This window comes from Mustela nivalis, assembly GCF_964662115.1.
Source record: "Mustela nivalis genome assembly, chromosome: 5".
NCBI lineage: Eukaryota > Metazoa > Chordata > Mammalia > Carnivora > Mustelidae > Mustela > Mustela nivalis.
Window position 1 is genome coordinate 49523445 of NC_139024.1, and position 15068 is coordinate 49538512.

Genomic DNA, 15068 nt, shown 5'->3' on the forward strand with positions numbered 1-15068 from the left:
GACCTGAGCCGAAGGCAGAGGCTTAACCCACTGAGCCACCCAGGTGCCCCAGATTTTACATTTTTAAATATAAGTTGATTTCAAAGCAAGAGGGCATATTATAAGCTTTCATCAGAATTGTAATTTTTTTAAATGGAGCCATGCATTGGTGGCTAACTTTTTGTAGAACAGGAAAACTACTAATTTTTGGACCAAAGAGAAAGTTTTGTTATTTATTTGTTTGAATAGTGAAATTAGTTGGTTTATTAAGTTTTGCTGTCTGGTTGTCACCTTAATTGGTGGTGATTGCATTCTTATGAGGCAGAATTTTTAAGCATTTTTACTAAATTCAGAATTTTGATTTCTTGCTTACAGGGCTTTTTTTTTTTTTTTTGAATTGGGTTCATGTTTTGCTAATCTGTTAAGATGATATAATTCTTATTTTAATTTTTGTAGTGGCATTTGCTTTTTGTAAAGTCATTCTACTTACTAAAAATCTATTCAAGTGAAAGGATGGGAATCAGGAGATAAGGATTGTGATTTTTAGCCCTGCCAAGAGTTAGCTTGTGGGTTACTTCAAGCAAGTCATGGGATTTCTCTGGGTCTCAGTTACCTCATTTGTAAAATAAGTGAATTGAAATTTTTCTAAGCTGAAAATCTGATTTTGAACTAGAAATAGGGATAAATTGTCTCTAAAACTCAGGTCTTTCATTTTGTTTTTGATTATTCAAAACACAAAAAAGTAGATAGGGAGAAAACATGCAAATTAGAAAATTGTATGCTGTTCTTAGGTTGTAATATCATATCTTTTTAGAAGTAGATGCATGTTTTGGGGACACTGTAGACTACCTCTTTATTCTCTAATTAGTATGTTTCTCTCCATGGTGTAAGTACCAGTTTTCATAAATTATTGCTGGTCTTAAATTCAGAAAAAAAGAACATTGAATAGGATATACTTAAGTATATATCTTAAGTGTGCATGTATTGAGAGTATACTGATTAATGGAAAGTTAGGGAAAAAGTTTTAAGAGAAAAATAAGTTTTTGAATGAGGTGTTGCTGTCTTATATTAAAGATAGATCATATGGTGTTTTTAAAACCTAACCGAGAAAATTTTGAGGCGGGGGGGGGGGGTGACAAATAATGTGCGTAGAATTCATTTCCTTTTTTAATAGAATATCGGTAAAATGCTAAGCTTGGCTTGGTAAGTCTCCAAGGTAGGGCTTTAATATCTCATAATCCTTACAATGAACAATACAAGAACAACATTACATGTTAGGAAAATGGTACATGCTGGAGGGCTGAATTGGGCAAAGCATCTTTTCTTATCCATGCAGTTGTTCTACTGGTATGTGCCATTATTTTAAGAAGTTTAAAGCATTTACAAAGATTTTTAAATGAAATAAATACCTGTTAAATTCTTTGTACTCCTCAGTAATTGTAAAGTTCTTGAACATAGGGGGGAGTTGGATGATCCCATCAATAACTACACAGTGGTATTTTATATGACTGTTATGAGGCAGTATAGTACTGCAGGAGTCTGTTATCCTAGTCTGTAAATTGGGCTAATGGCCCCTATTTTGTAGGATACTGTGAGTGATAACTGGCACAAATGAAGTACTATGTAAGGGTTTGTGTTTGCTATTATTAGAACTTTAGTCATGGTAGTAAAGTTTCCAGTTATAGCTTTATTAATGCCTGAAAGTTTAAGAAAAACAGTTTTATTTCAGAAACAAGTGTGTGTAATTTTCTGAACATAGCAGCTACAGCATAAAAAAGACTGCCTTAAGCCTTCAGAAGTTACTGATAGTATAATTGTGTTATAGGTCCAAGGATGAAATAAGTAAGCCTAAGATACAAAGAAAAATATATAATAAATACCAAAAATAAATAATTTTTAAAGCATTGTAGGTAGAATTCTAGAAAAAAATTGGTGGTCTATATAGTGGTTCTATGACTGTTTTGCGGACTAATTAACATTAAGAAATGTTTGGATGGTTGAAATATCCAAGATTAGAGAATACATAAAGCTTTTGTATCTTTTGGTAATCAGATGACATTTAGGAATATGTGAATGGAGCTTGGCTCTTGCTTCTGTCTCCTTCTGTTCAGAGATTTGTATAACTTTAAACTCCTCATGATAGTTTGTGTTTTTGAAATTGTCAGGAGATGTTTTGTCTTGTCAGTCTGGCTTAAAGATGTATGTTTTAAACAGCTTAATACAGACTTTTTGAATAATATTTAAATGAGCACTAGGTTAAATAAATCCTGTGAATGCCATTTTTTTAATCCACTCAATTTCTTCGTCAGACTGTGAGTTTTAGGTTTTTTTAATCTAGAAACTTCTCTAGTCTTCTGGCGTCATTTTTCTTTTTCCCAAATTTTGTAGTTATCTATCATGTCACTACAGAATTGTAACAAGTAAAATTGTATCCTAGACAACTTGTTCTGGACAAGAAATACTGGTTCATATTGTATAAATTTCTGAATTGACAGAAAGGTATTTGTAATATTAAGCAAAATGGAAATTAAGAGAGTATTAAGTGTAATCATTTTAATGAACTTTAATTGAATTCAAGAAAGTCAGGCATTAAAATGAGAGTATTTTTCTTTTCTGGGTTTTTTTTTCATTTTGAGTATTTTTCTGTTAAGATATTTAAGTGGCTTTTGTAATTACATCTAAAAGTAATAAGGGCTATAATATAATAGGAACCAAGTTTAACATTTTAGAGCTAAATTTAAAATGTGTAAAGGTGATCAATTTTTATTTTGTGAGAGGACATCTTAGAAGTACAATTAGGAGTAATTTGTGAAAATTAATAATTATGGAATGAATAAATATATGTTACTGAGTATATGGAATATAGAAAGTTGTTAAGTATTTTATAATAGATTGGAGAAAATGGTAATACCTCTTTTCCGTATGGAATTTGAGAATTCAGTGTGCTAAAAAATCAAAGTTATATTATAGAAGAGTGAAATATGTGAGAACCTTTGGTCACTATAGAAAAGGCAGTCATCATGCCTTACATACCCAGATGCAGCCTGTTTGAGCTCAGGGATTATAGATTAGGAAAAGGATGGTTGGAGAATTTTTTGATACTAAGAAAATGTAGTTAGCAACATAATCTAATGCACCTTCTTAAGGTAAAATTAAATTGTAAAAGGAATGAGATTTGTTGTGTAAAGCTTAGGTTATTTGTGGTAGCATGGAGAATAGCAGCCTACTATCAAGAAAGCACATAAAGAAGCATGTATTTTAGACTCCAGATGGCCTGTGGTCATGGTGGCATGACCCATTTGGTCTCTATCAGGGACAGAGAAGAGGCACATAGTCTCTTGGGAGAGGTTATGATATAAATGTAAGAAATATTTAGCTTGTGCCATTTGATTGTGGTTTAGATTTTGGGTGAGGAAATAAATTGTAAGCAACTCAGAGAAATACACATTTTTAAAAAATTATTTTTATTAACATATAGTGTACTATTTGCTCCAGGGGTACAGGTCTGTGAATCATCAGGCTTATATACTTCACAGCACTCACCATGTCACATACGAAATACACATTTTTTAAAACAACTTCACTGCCATTGTATGTGTGGTATTAGATATTTTGAGTGTACTGTTTGAAACCGAAACATTACTAAAAATGAAACTGGTCATTATCTTAAGAGTATTTATATTGGCATTTTAAGAATAAACAGTTTAAGAATTTTCCATCTTGAAATCGATAGACAAATTTTGCCAACAATCTATTTGAATTTATTTTAGTAAATAAGTTTTGAAGAGGATTTCTTACTGCACAAATTTTGCTTAGAAAATATGATTTGGTTTAAAAACAAAACTTCAAAATTTGTTTTTTTTAAAAAGTTAAATTTTGTTATTTTGTAGTGTTTTAAATTAATTTTTATAGAGTATCTTTTGTGGTTTGTGAAAACCTGAATTCTGGATAGAGGTTTTTGTTTTTGTTCTTTAAGATTTTATTTATTTATTTGAGAGTGAGCGAGGAGAGAGCACGAGCATAGAGGGTGGAGGGGTAGAGAGAGAGGGTGAAGCAGGCCCTCTGCTGAGCGTGGGAACCTCACCCCTAGCTGAAGACAGACGTTTAACCCACTGAGCCACCCAGGTGCTGCTTTTTTTTTTTTTTTTTTTTTTTGGTAGCAAAATATAGTCAGATTGTAATGAATAAAATCTGGAAGAGCACTGTGGCTATTCTTTAAAAGACACATTTGTTTTGATAATTGATAATATTTGCCCATTTACTATCTAAATGAATTCTTAGGTGATTGACTAAATTGTGAATAGATGACAGTCTTTCAAGCATGTTTGTTGAAAATTAAGAGTAAATAGACCACCAAGATTAATTTTGACATTTAATAAGATTCTATATTAATTTTATTATTTTTCTAATTAAAGGGAAATCTTAGGCACATAAGAGCCCTTCTGAGAATAGTTACGCAGATTAGAGGTTTTTTACTTGAGAAATGGTTATGTAGGTTCTGTTAAGTGTGTAATTATAAGATCTTTGTGATAGTGGGGTAGGGACTAAAGTTTTGAGAAGGAAATTATAATGTAATGAGAATAACAGTAACCTTGGAATCAGGACACCTGGGCTTGAATATTAATTTCTCCTACTTTCTAAATGTATGACTTTGGAAAAACTATAACCTTTGGATTTCAGTTTTCTTTACCTGTGAAATGGGGAAAACTCAAACTTACTTGCTTGTGAGGATACATTTTGAGACTGCTTAGCACAAAGTAAAGTATTCTGTAATTTTTCTATGTGGAAAACTATTAAAGTTTTTTTAAAATGCTCAGAAAATGTAAACTTGCTTTTAAAGATTGTAGATGTAATTTTAACATTTACTATGTAACAATGATAAGAGACTTATAATTACAGGTTGAAAGTTTTGAGAATTTGAGATCTGGTTTTAAAAATAGGCTTAGAAATGACTAATAAAAAAGGTTTTTGAAATTTGTGGTTTTGTTTATACATTAGGATAGTTGTAAAAATAATTGTATTCCAGGGTCACCTGGGTGGCTCACTGGGTTAAAGCCTCTGCCTTTGGCTCAGGTCATGATCCCAGGGTCCTGGGATCAAGCTCCGCATGGGGCCCTCTGCTCAGCAGGGGGAGCCTGCTTCCCTTCCTCTCTCTCTCTGCCAGCCTCTCTGCCTACTTGTGATCTCTGTCAAGTAAATAAATAAAATAATAATAATAATAATTGTATTCCATTTAGCTGACTTTTTAGAACTCAGAACTGTAGTGGAGCGAAGTAACTAGCCTTTCAGATCTGAACAAATTAGAGAAAACAGATATGAAAAACTGACATTTTTAGAACCAATCAGGTGTTCAGGACGTAGTAGTATCAGATATTTGGTGGATCTTATTTTCATAGGAACTTCTTAGTTATATGCTAAAAGGACTGGCATTTCTAGATCGCACAGGTAAATCAGCTGGGATGCCTGGGTGGCTTAGTGGGTTAAAGCCTCTGCCTTTGGCTCAGGTCATGATCCCCGGGTCTTGGGATGGAGCCCCACATCGGGCTCTCTGCTCCATTGGCAGCCTGCTTCCTCCTCTCTTTCTCTGCCTAGTTGTGATCTCTGTCTGTCAAATAAATAAATAAAATTCTTTAAAAAAAAAAAGTGACTGCCAACTCCTGTGTCACTTACTATGAGTACCCCCCAAGGTGGTGACTTCTTGGCAGTCTCAGTCTTGTAGAATAGGATATTGAGTAGTAGAGTAAATGTTTTCCCCCGCATTCAGCAAGTTTAAACCTAGACTGTTTGACTTGAGAGCTCTCAAACTACTGACCTTTTCTTTAAAAATTGAGTAGGAGTTCTTAATGACAGGATGTCTGGTGGAATGCAGTGGCTTCCAGATTTTTTATGTTTCCCCTCACTGATAAAATTTACCTTTTAACAATAATTTACATTGGCAATGGCAAATTTCTCTTGGACGGGAAGAACCACTGTTTATATGAAGTAGCGAAGCTAGCAGCAGCAGATTGTTTTAACTGAAGATGCAGGAAAGTAAACTACTCAAAGATCGCACTCAGTCTTTTCTTGTTCCTTTCTTGCTGTAATTCACATTTTCAGAAGAGGATCCTGTTGTTCAAATTGTAATTGATAATTCTAGAAATGTTTTTTATCAGCCTGAGAGAAGAGTGATACAGGTTTATGATTTGGACCAAGATGGAGAAGTCATGAACAGAGTTATGTCTTTCACAGAATTCTGTTACCCCTGCTACTGGAAATATTGATAGAGCCAATTGTTTAGATAGGAATGGTAAACTATGGTTGCTGCAGGTAATTTGTGTAGGAAACTTTTTTTAAGGCCCTGAAGCTAAAGTTACTACGTTTTTAAGGAGTTGGTAAAAGTATGTATGTATGACAGATAGTTGTCTCTAAAAGGCCTAAAATACTTACCATAGAAAATGTCTGCTGACCTCTGCAATAGATATCATAACATATTTACAAAGAAATACCTATAATTCAGCTTTTAACCTTAACCATTAATTATGGACAGTTAACCCAAAGACTGTTGTTACCATATCAAATGATTCTTTTTTTTTTTTTAAGATTTTATTTATTTATCAGAGAGAGAGGGAGAGAGCGAGCACAGGCAGACAGAATGGCAGACAGAGGCAGAGGGAGAAGCAGGCTCCCTGCTGAGCAAGGAGCCCGATGTGGGACTCGATCCCAGGACGCCGGGATCACGACCTGAGCCGAAGGCAGCTGCTTAACCAACTGAACCACCCAGGCGTCCCTTAAATGATTCTTAAAAGGGATTGGAGGTGGGGGTGGGGTTATGAGAAATTTAGCAAAGCTCTGACTGACTAACCCCCTGGTGTAGGAGTGAATCTCCATGGGATCGCATCAGACTTTGCATCCATAAAACAGGCTCATATATCTTGAATGGGAGAGAAGAGGAAATGTTTATGAAAATTTAAAAACTGGAGCACAACTGATAAATATACATTATTCTTATTTTTTAAGAATAATCAAATTTTTTGGTATTAATCCTTTGATTGTTTAATCTGTTTAAACCTTACTTCTAACTTTGAGTTTAAAATTTTAATCTTAGAAATACTGAGAAAGGTAGGGTTGATCATACTGATTTCCTTTAGCCATCGTGGGAGAGACTATTTAGGCTTGTCACACTATTACTGTAGTTTTATTTTCTATCCTTAGCTCTTTTACCTATAGGTATCCTTTACCTGTAGGAATTTGTGCTTTCGTGCAGTTTGCTTAGTAGTGAAAATGAACTTTAGAATGTTCCTTTTTCTGTCTCAGTTTAATGTCTTTGTTGAAAACTGTTCAAAGTATTTTTTTAGCTTCAATATTGAAATAGATATATATACATATAAATATATATTTAAGGCAATAGGTACTATGGCAGTGTGAATGAGGACTGGAGTTACATATACTGTCTTGGTTTGACTCCTACCTCCACCATCCACTAAATGTGTGTGATCTTAGGAACCTTGTTTTATTTTACTGCATGATAATTTATTAATGGAAATAATAGTATTAGTTCAGATCTCTTAGGATTGTTAAAATAATGAGCTGAACTTTTATATTATAACTTACAACACGACTTAGCATTTAGAGTGCAGTCAGTATATGTTAGCTATGATAGTGTTGTTAAGATTTATCAGGGTTAACTTTATAATAATTTGGTCATACTTTTTATGTGTTGAATATCTTAAGAAATTTAAAGCACCACTGGTCATGGAAAGTAATCAGTATATTAGAATCGAGGATGTTGTTTTGTTTTTTCCAAGTAATAGTGTACAACAATTACTGAGAATCCAAATACAGATGTTTTGGATAAGGGGCTTTATAGTATATCACTTCTGACTTCCCTTGTAATTTTCATTTCCTTTTGTTATTTATTAGTATAAACAAATGAAAGTCCATTGAAACTAAAAATCTTAAGTGAATATTAAAGATATGGTATTCTTATTGCTTTGGAAGTTAAAGATTATACATGTATAGCCATAAATGAACCATTTTAACCTTTTTTGAACCATTTCATTTTCTTAAAATTTTTGTTGTTACATTCTATTGACCATAGTGATGTGGATAATATTAAGAATAGTTAAGATAATATAGATAGATATAGATGATATCTATCTGAATAGATAATATTCATTAAGAATAGTGTTTTAAAAGGTAGCAAAAGGAAGTCTTCATCAGTGTTTTTTGTTATTGTTGTTGTTGTTAAAGTGTGTATTGAATGGATGGGTGGGTAGGTGAGTGTGTATATATGAATGTGTGTATGTGATGCAGCTGGGACCAAGAGAACACCTGGTTCTTACTAGTTAATGGTGAAGTTAAGAAGAAAAGCATTAAATTTTAAAAAACGTCGTTCTTACTCTCTTCTAGTTAATGGTGAAGTTAAGAAAAGCATCAAATCATTAAACTTTTAAATATATAATCATAAACTGGTACATGTTACGGAAAAGTCACCAAGAGCATGCAGCCAAGATAATACACTTAGACTGGTAAAGTATAGGGAAAAGGTGGTTACACTGGAAGGAAGATCTGAAGCACAATAAAAGAGTTGTTTGGGCAAGGAGATGTGGAGAAAGGTAGAGAGTGTACCGCATGGGAAAAGCCTGACAGAGAGTGCAGGTAAAGAACCTGAAGGCAGGCCAGGATGTCTAAATATGAAAAGTAGGGGCTAGAGCATGTAGGGTTGGGAATGTGCCATATGGAGCAAAGTACAAGTGGACCATACATGCCTTTCAGTATTTGTAGACCATGTTAAGGAATTGGATGGCCAAAGAGCAAGGAAAGTCTCTGAAGTGTTTTACGTAGGGATGACTTCACCAGATAAAGGTTTTAGAAAGGGCATTATGATTGCAATATAGAGAACAAATTGGAATAGAAGAGATTTTATATATATATATAGAATGAGGTGTAGGAGGTATGAGTGGATGTGGCAAAAATGGGAGTTTATTGCAAAGATGATTTGAAATTGGATCATTATTATAGAGGTAGAAGAGTTTAAGTATTGGAAGGGAATATCAGTTGAACTTGGTGACTACTCGGATGTTAAGAATGATGTGGAAGGGAATAATAGGCAATGTAAAAAAATGTGACGACTTGGTTTGAGGCTGGATGGATGGTGGTGTCGTTTGTCAAGGTAGGGTATATTGGGGGATGTTGACAAGATTATGAGTTCATTTTTGCATATATTGAGTTCAGGAGGTTTTGGGACTCCAAAAAGAGTTGCTTAAAGAAGTTTGATATGCAAGTATAGATTATAGATGCAAATTTGGGAATCATTGATATAATAACTGTTCAAGGAAAACGTATTGAGTGAGAGGAAATAGAGTGTGGAACTGGGCTCTGGGATCCTGGACCTTAAGAACTTCACAGTTTAATGGCTAGATAGAATAGGAAAAGTCAGTAGTTACTGCATATTGTCATGTGTTCACTTACCTAACAATTAAACATTTAACTACAAGTACTACATTAGGTGCTGGGTAGACAGGTAAATAAGATCTAATCCCATGTCTTCTAATATAGGTCATGGACAAGTAAATTGGCAATCTTAGGATACTGCAGGGGTCTCAGGAACCTCCAAAATGACAAGACAGAGTTAGGGCCTGTATCTGTGTTTTTTAGGCAGAGGATTGTAACTATCATTAGATTCCCAGTGAGTCTAGATGTAAAAATATATTAAAAACAATTAATATGATAAAAGTATCACAGAGCCCTGATGAGTGGGGGTAAAAGAACGTTTTGGGAAGGAGTATAATGTGCCATGGAAACAAAAAGATAGGGTGTCCAAAAAGGGACAGAGGTCTTATAATAGGTCATGGAGGGCAGTGAGGTATAGACTGAGACATGAAGGAGAATAAAGTGGGGAGGTGGACAGGTAAGAAAAGGTTTCCAGCAGAGGGATCAGGTTATAGAAAGTCTCAAAAGCCAGAAAGCCTGAGGATTTTAAGAACTGAAAGTATTTCTTCTAACTTTAAAGTAAAATCGATTTTGAAAAAATATACTAAATCACCAACGAAAGACTTAAGTCTGAAAAAGTAGATTCGTAATATTTTATGAATTCTTCAATAAGGATTCCTCAATAAGGATTTTCAGGTTCGCTAGCTGAAATGTATTTTACAAAAAGACCCTAAAACAGGATAATCACAAAACTAAAGTTAATAAATAATGAACCTTATGGTGAAAGTAAAATTTTTGAAAGGAACTTAGATCAATGTAAAGAAATCACATTAGAATAATAATATACAACTTAGAACTAGAAGGGACCCTAATATACAACTTAGAACTAGAAGTTTTCCTTTAAATTTTATTTTTAAGTAAATTATTTTAGGGAAGATTGGAGAAAAGTATAAATAAAATTTAAAAAATTCTTAATTTGGTAAATTTTCTTCTAAATGCTTTTTTCTTAGCGCTAATCATACTAGTGTTTGAAAGAATATGTTTTGCATTAAGATGATGATATTAGGGGAAAAGGGAACCCATAGCTTAACAAGTTTGGGAAATTATATTAAAATCAAATAGATTTATCTCAGGATTTTTCAGAGGCATATAATATAGTATATATAATTTATATTAGAACCTCTTTACTAAAGTATTCATTCCACTAACACTACTGTATGCTACATTTGTGTTGTATTAAATTATCAGTGTGGCAATATGGCTCCATGTTGTCTTCATGACAGGAATGTATTATGATAAAAAGTAAGATTAGTTTCTCTTAATTGGCTTCAGCTTAGAAGGATGAATGTTAGTCAACTTTTTAAAAAAATACCTTTCATGTTCTTCTGTTGGTAGAGTGTAACAGATACTGCAAGATGGAATGAGAGAATTTAACCCTTCACTTCCTTCCCCAAATCAATCTTAGGAGGAATTCATACTAAAATTGCCATTTCCATGTGACCTTGAGTAGCAGTTCTCAAACACCTGGCCTTATAACTCCTTTATATTAATAAAAATTAATGAATTTTCTTTGTTTACATGGATTATAATCTTTGTATTTATTATTTAAAAATTAAAACAAGTTTTAAAATACTGAAATGAAAACTCATTTCATGTTTAATATAAGTAACTTTTTTTTTGTAGCAATTATTTTTCAAAACAAAACAAATTTATGAAAAGTGGCATTGTTTTACATTTTGGGAAGCGTTTAAATTCTTTTATCTGCTACGTCATTCAGTCTTTTGTGATATCACATGTCATGTGGCCCCCTGAAAAATCCACCATGCACTCATGAAAGAGTGAAAAAGCAAAATAACATTTTAGTAGTATTCATGATTTTTACCTCAGGAACCTTCTAGGGGTTCCTAGAACTCACTTTGAGAATAGTTGAACTAAAATATTTAGATAGTACATTGAGAAATTTTTTATAACTTGATAATCTAACTATAAATTGATAAAATATTTTTTTCCTCTAATTCTCTTTAGATTTTTTGAAACGACTTTTAGGATGGAAAATAAAAATAGTAGAATTTCATAATCTTGCTTTCAAATGCTATCATAAATTTAAGCAGTGTTTTGAAGTTGTTCCAGAAGTGCCCAGACTTTTTCTAGTAGGTAGATTTATTTTATAGTTAAACTTATTTAAATTAATATTTGGAATTTGGCCTTTCTCTTTGAGGTTTTTTGAATAAATTACAAAATTCCTCATAGAGGCCATATAAGTGTTTTGAAACTTTGTGATGAACATGAACTATCAAGGTCTTTTTATCCTAATTATTCTGGAGATATTCTTTATAACATAAAAGATCCAAAATATTAGTTATATTTTACAGTTGGATGACTTTTGTTTGAAGTTTTTGAAAATTAACCTGTTAAACTACAACATAATCATTTTAGGTTGTAATGCTATATATTTTTTCTTTGTTCAGTATTTGCATTGACTAGAATCTGCTCATTTATAACTTGGCTATATTTAGTTATATTAATTCTTTAGCATTGTTTCTCAATGAATTAAACGGTGATTGGGATAACTATTTTTTTCTGTGAGTCAAATGGTTGCACAGAATAAACTTGAACTTTTACCTCAAGTAAAAGGAAGTGTTGACTAGACAGAACAAATTGCTCTGTTTTTTAAGGTATATTTTATTTGACACAAAGAACTATCTTATTTAGCAAGTATTTTATGTCTTTCACATAATAGGTGAAGTATTACAGACATTTAGCACCTGATCACTTGCTGCAAATATGTCATCGGCTAGGACCTCTTCTTGAACAAGAAATTCCACAAAGCGTTCCTGGAGTACAAACTTTATTGGGAGCTGGAAGACAGTCCTTGCTGCGCACAAATAAAAGTATGAAAAATTTCTAGTAGGATTTAGACATTATTTTTTGTGTGTATGTCCTATTTTGGATCCATAAAAATATGTGTGTTTAATAGGCTGCAAGCATGTTGTGTGGAAAGGATCTGCTCTGGCTGCATTGCATTGTGGAAGACCACCTGAGTCACCAATTAACTATGGTAGCCCACCCAGCATTGGTGAGTTCATTACCAAGTTGATTTCCTCTTAATAAGGAGCTTATGAAAACAAAAATGTTTTAGCTAAAGAGAATTTCATATTCTGTGCATTAGCATTCAAAGAGGAAAAAGCTATCAGATTTTTTTTACTGTGTCAGTAATCTTAATAATGAAGAAGTCATAATGTATAATTCTGGATTATACATGCTATACCAAATGTAGGTCAACTTGTTCTTTGATATATTACTTTTACAAAAAATTGTTCCCTAAAATTTATTAGATTGATTTTTGTGAACGACTATGTACCATATTACAGATTAGTTATGGTGGAAAATAAAAATAGTTTGGTTGGTTTTTTTGTGTGTTTTTTTGTTTTGTTTTGTTTTGTTTTGTTTTTTTAATAAAGCGTAGTGCATTTTTTTGCCTTTAAAATTTCAAAGGAAAATTGCTGTAGATAGGTCTTCCTCTTGAAATGCCTTCTAGATTCATTTCTTACCTCTTCTACTACCAGGCTCTTGTCTTACCTGGATTATCTTCCGAACTAACCTTCTTGCTTTCAGTGTCTTCTTTCCCATTCAGGTCATATCTACAACACTGTAATAGTAATCTTATTTAATTCTACCTTTGCTGTGGTGGTGTTCTGCTCAAGTAAAAAGAGGTTAAGATATTTTAATGGTGTCATACTTCCGCTTGCATGAGTCTAAACTTTTCATTTTCAGAGACTTTCATATTTTAGTCATAGCGTCTTCTCCCACCCCCACTCTTTTGCCTATCCAGGAGTGTTAATTCTCCTTCTTCCACCTATGCAAATCTATTTATTTATTTTTTGGATAGTTGTTATACTGATACTGATCATCAACATTATAGTTTTGCCTTTTGCTTAATATAATGGACCTTTTCTCACTGTTTTAAACTTTCTTTTTGTCCTATTTTCCGTATCCTAAAAATAGCATAGAAGTGATTTTTTAAAAAATACAGTATGACAATCTTTGTGTTTTATGTAGAGCAGTTTGTCCTATATATGTAATTATTGGTAGGTGTGGGTTTAAATCTCCTAACTTGCTGCATAGAAGGTGACCTCTTGCTGGTTTTCTATAGTTTGTCTGTGATATGTCTTGGTGTTGATGTTTTGTTTTGTTTTGTTTTGTTTTTTAATTTATCTTGTTTGAGATCCATTGGGTTTCTTGAATCTGTAATGTCTTTTCCTGCCATTGGAAAATTCTCAGCTATTACCTTTTAAAATATCATCTTTGCTCTATTCTCTCCCTTTTGGGACTCCAGTTGAACAGATGGTAGACTTTCTTACCTAATCTTTATCACCTTCTCGTTTATGATTTCATCTTTTTGTCTCTGTGATGTATTCTGGTTTGTTTCCTCTGACCTTTCCAAACATTTCCTTTGTAATACTTGTGTGGCAGACAATCATGGATGTTTTGTTTTGTTTTGTTTTTTAGCATATGAGTGTCTTCGTTACATAATGATATCTATAGGTAATCTGTATATAAAGAACAACTATTAAAACAAGAAAGGATTTGAGATACTCGAGTATATTTTATCTTTGCACTTAGAAACTTAAACTAGGGGCAGAATAGTTTTCTTTAAAGAAGGGGAAGGTAAAACATTACAGGTGCTTAATCTACAGGGGGACGTCCATCCTCTCTTGAAAACTTGCATGTCTATAAAGTAAGGGGAATGTATTACATTATTCTTTCACCACATTGTCCAGTAGCTCTATGGTAGCTGATAAAGTACAAGAATACTGACAGTAAGTAACTTCTCTTTTTGCTGTGTAAGTAATTACTGTGTGCCAGGCATTTTCCACTTATTTTCTCTTTTAAAACCTTAAGTGGTCTATAAGCTATTCTTATTTTATAGAGAAGGAAATCGAGGCATCAAAAGGTTTGGCATCTTGATCAGGGTTACACGTCAAGTGCGTCTTATTTTCAATATGCCTTATTTTCAATAAACTAAACTTTCAGATAGTAGCATTTGGTTACTCAAATTGGTATTAAATCATAATGGTCAGGTCAGTAAGTATTGCTGACATGGATATAGGGAATATGGCAAAAAGATCTTGGGTTTTATGTCACACCAGAGAAATGCAACTGGCATATTTAGATAACAGAATTAATTACCAAGTACTTCATTTTTGTACCTTTTTGAAATACTTAATTTCACTTTTAGGGTTTAAAATAAATGTTTTTTTTCTTCCACTTATATTTTCAGGAAAATATTTGTTCTATATATTTTAAAAAACAAACTCTACTAAAATGCCAATTTTACCTGCTTTTCTGTTTTTGCATATAATTTTAAGTCACTAAAGCAAAACTGGACTAATCAAAACAATTCTACTTATTACAGTCATAGTTTAGGGTCCTGTCTTGTCAGTTCCCCTTGGTGACAGTCTTGAATATTTTGTCATTGCTGCAAAATTGGGAATAAGTTGGTAATGGAAAGAAAAGTTCATCATGCTTTTTGCCTGCATGGTGATACTTTGTGTCATTTTGAGTTACCACAGAATATGGATTAGAAGACTTTTTTTTTATTATTCCTCTTTGCTATTTTCTCTCTGGCTACCTTTAAAGATTTTCCTTGCTCTTTCCTTGGTCTGTGGTAGTACTAA

The 15068-nt window shown here is 32.9% G+C and overlaps 1 protein-coding gene across 3 annotated transcripts in view; it reads left to right on the top strand.

Annotated features, from left to right (window-relative positions):
- The window catches only part of PHIP (PHIP subunit of CUL4-Ring ligase complex), a 126247-nt gene that overhangs the window by 2688 nt on the left and 108491 nt on the right, over positions 1 to 15068 (top strand). For all 3 annotated transcript variants that reach the window (XM_082729626.1, XM_082729627.1, XM_082729628.1), the window contains exons 5-6: positions 12131 to 12281; positions 12368 to 12466. In XM_082729626.1, the coding sequence (XP_082585752.1) occupies positions 12131 to 12281; positions 12368 to 12466 (250 nt within the window). The remainder of the gene's footprint in view (positions 1 to 12130; positions 12282 to 12367; positions 12467 to 15068) is intronic.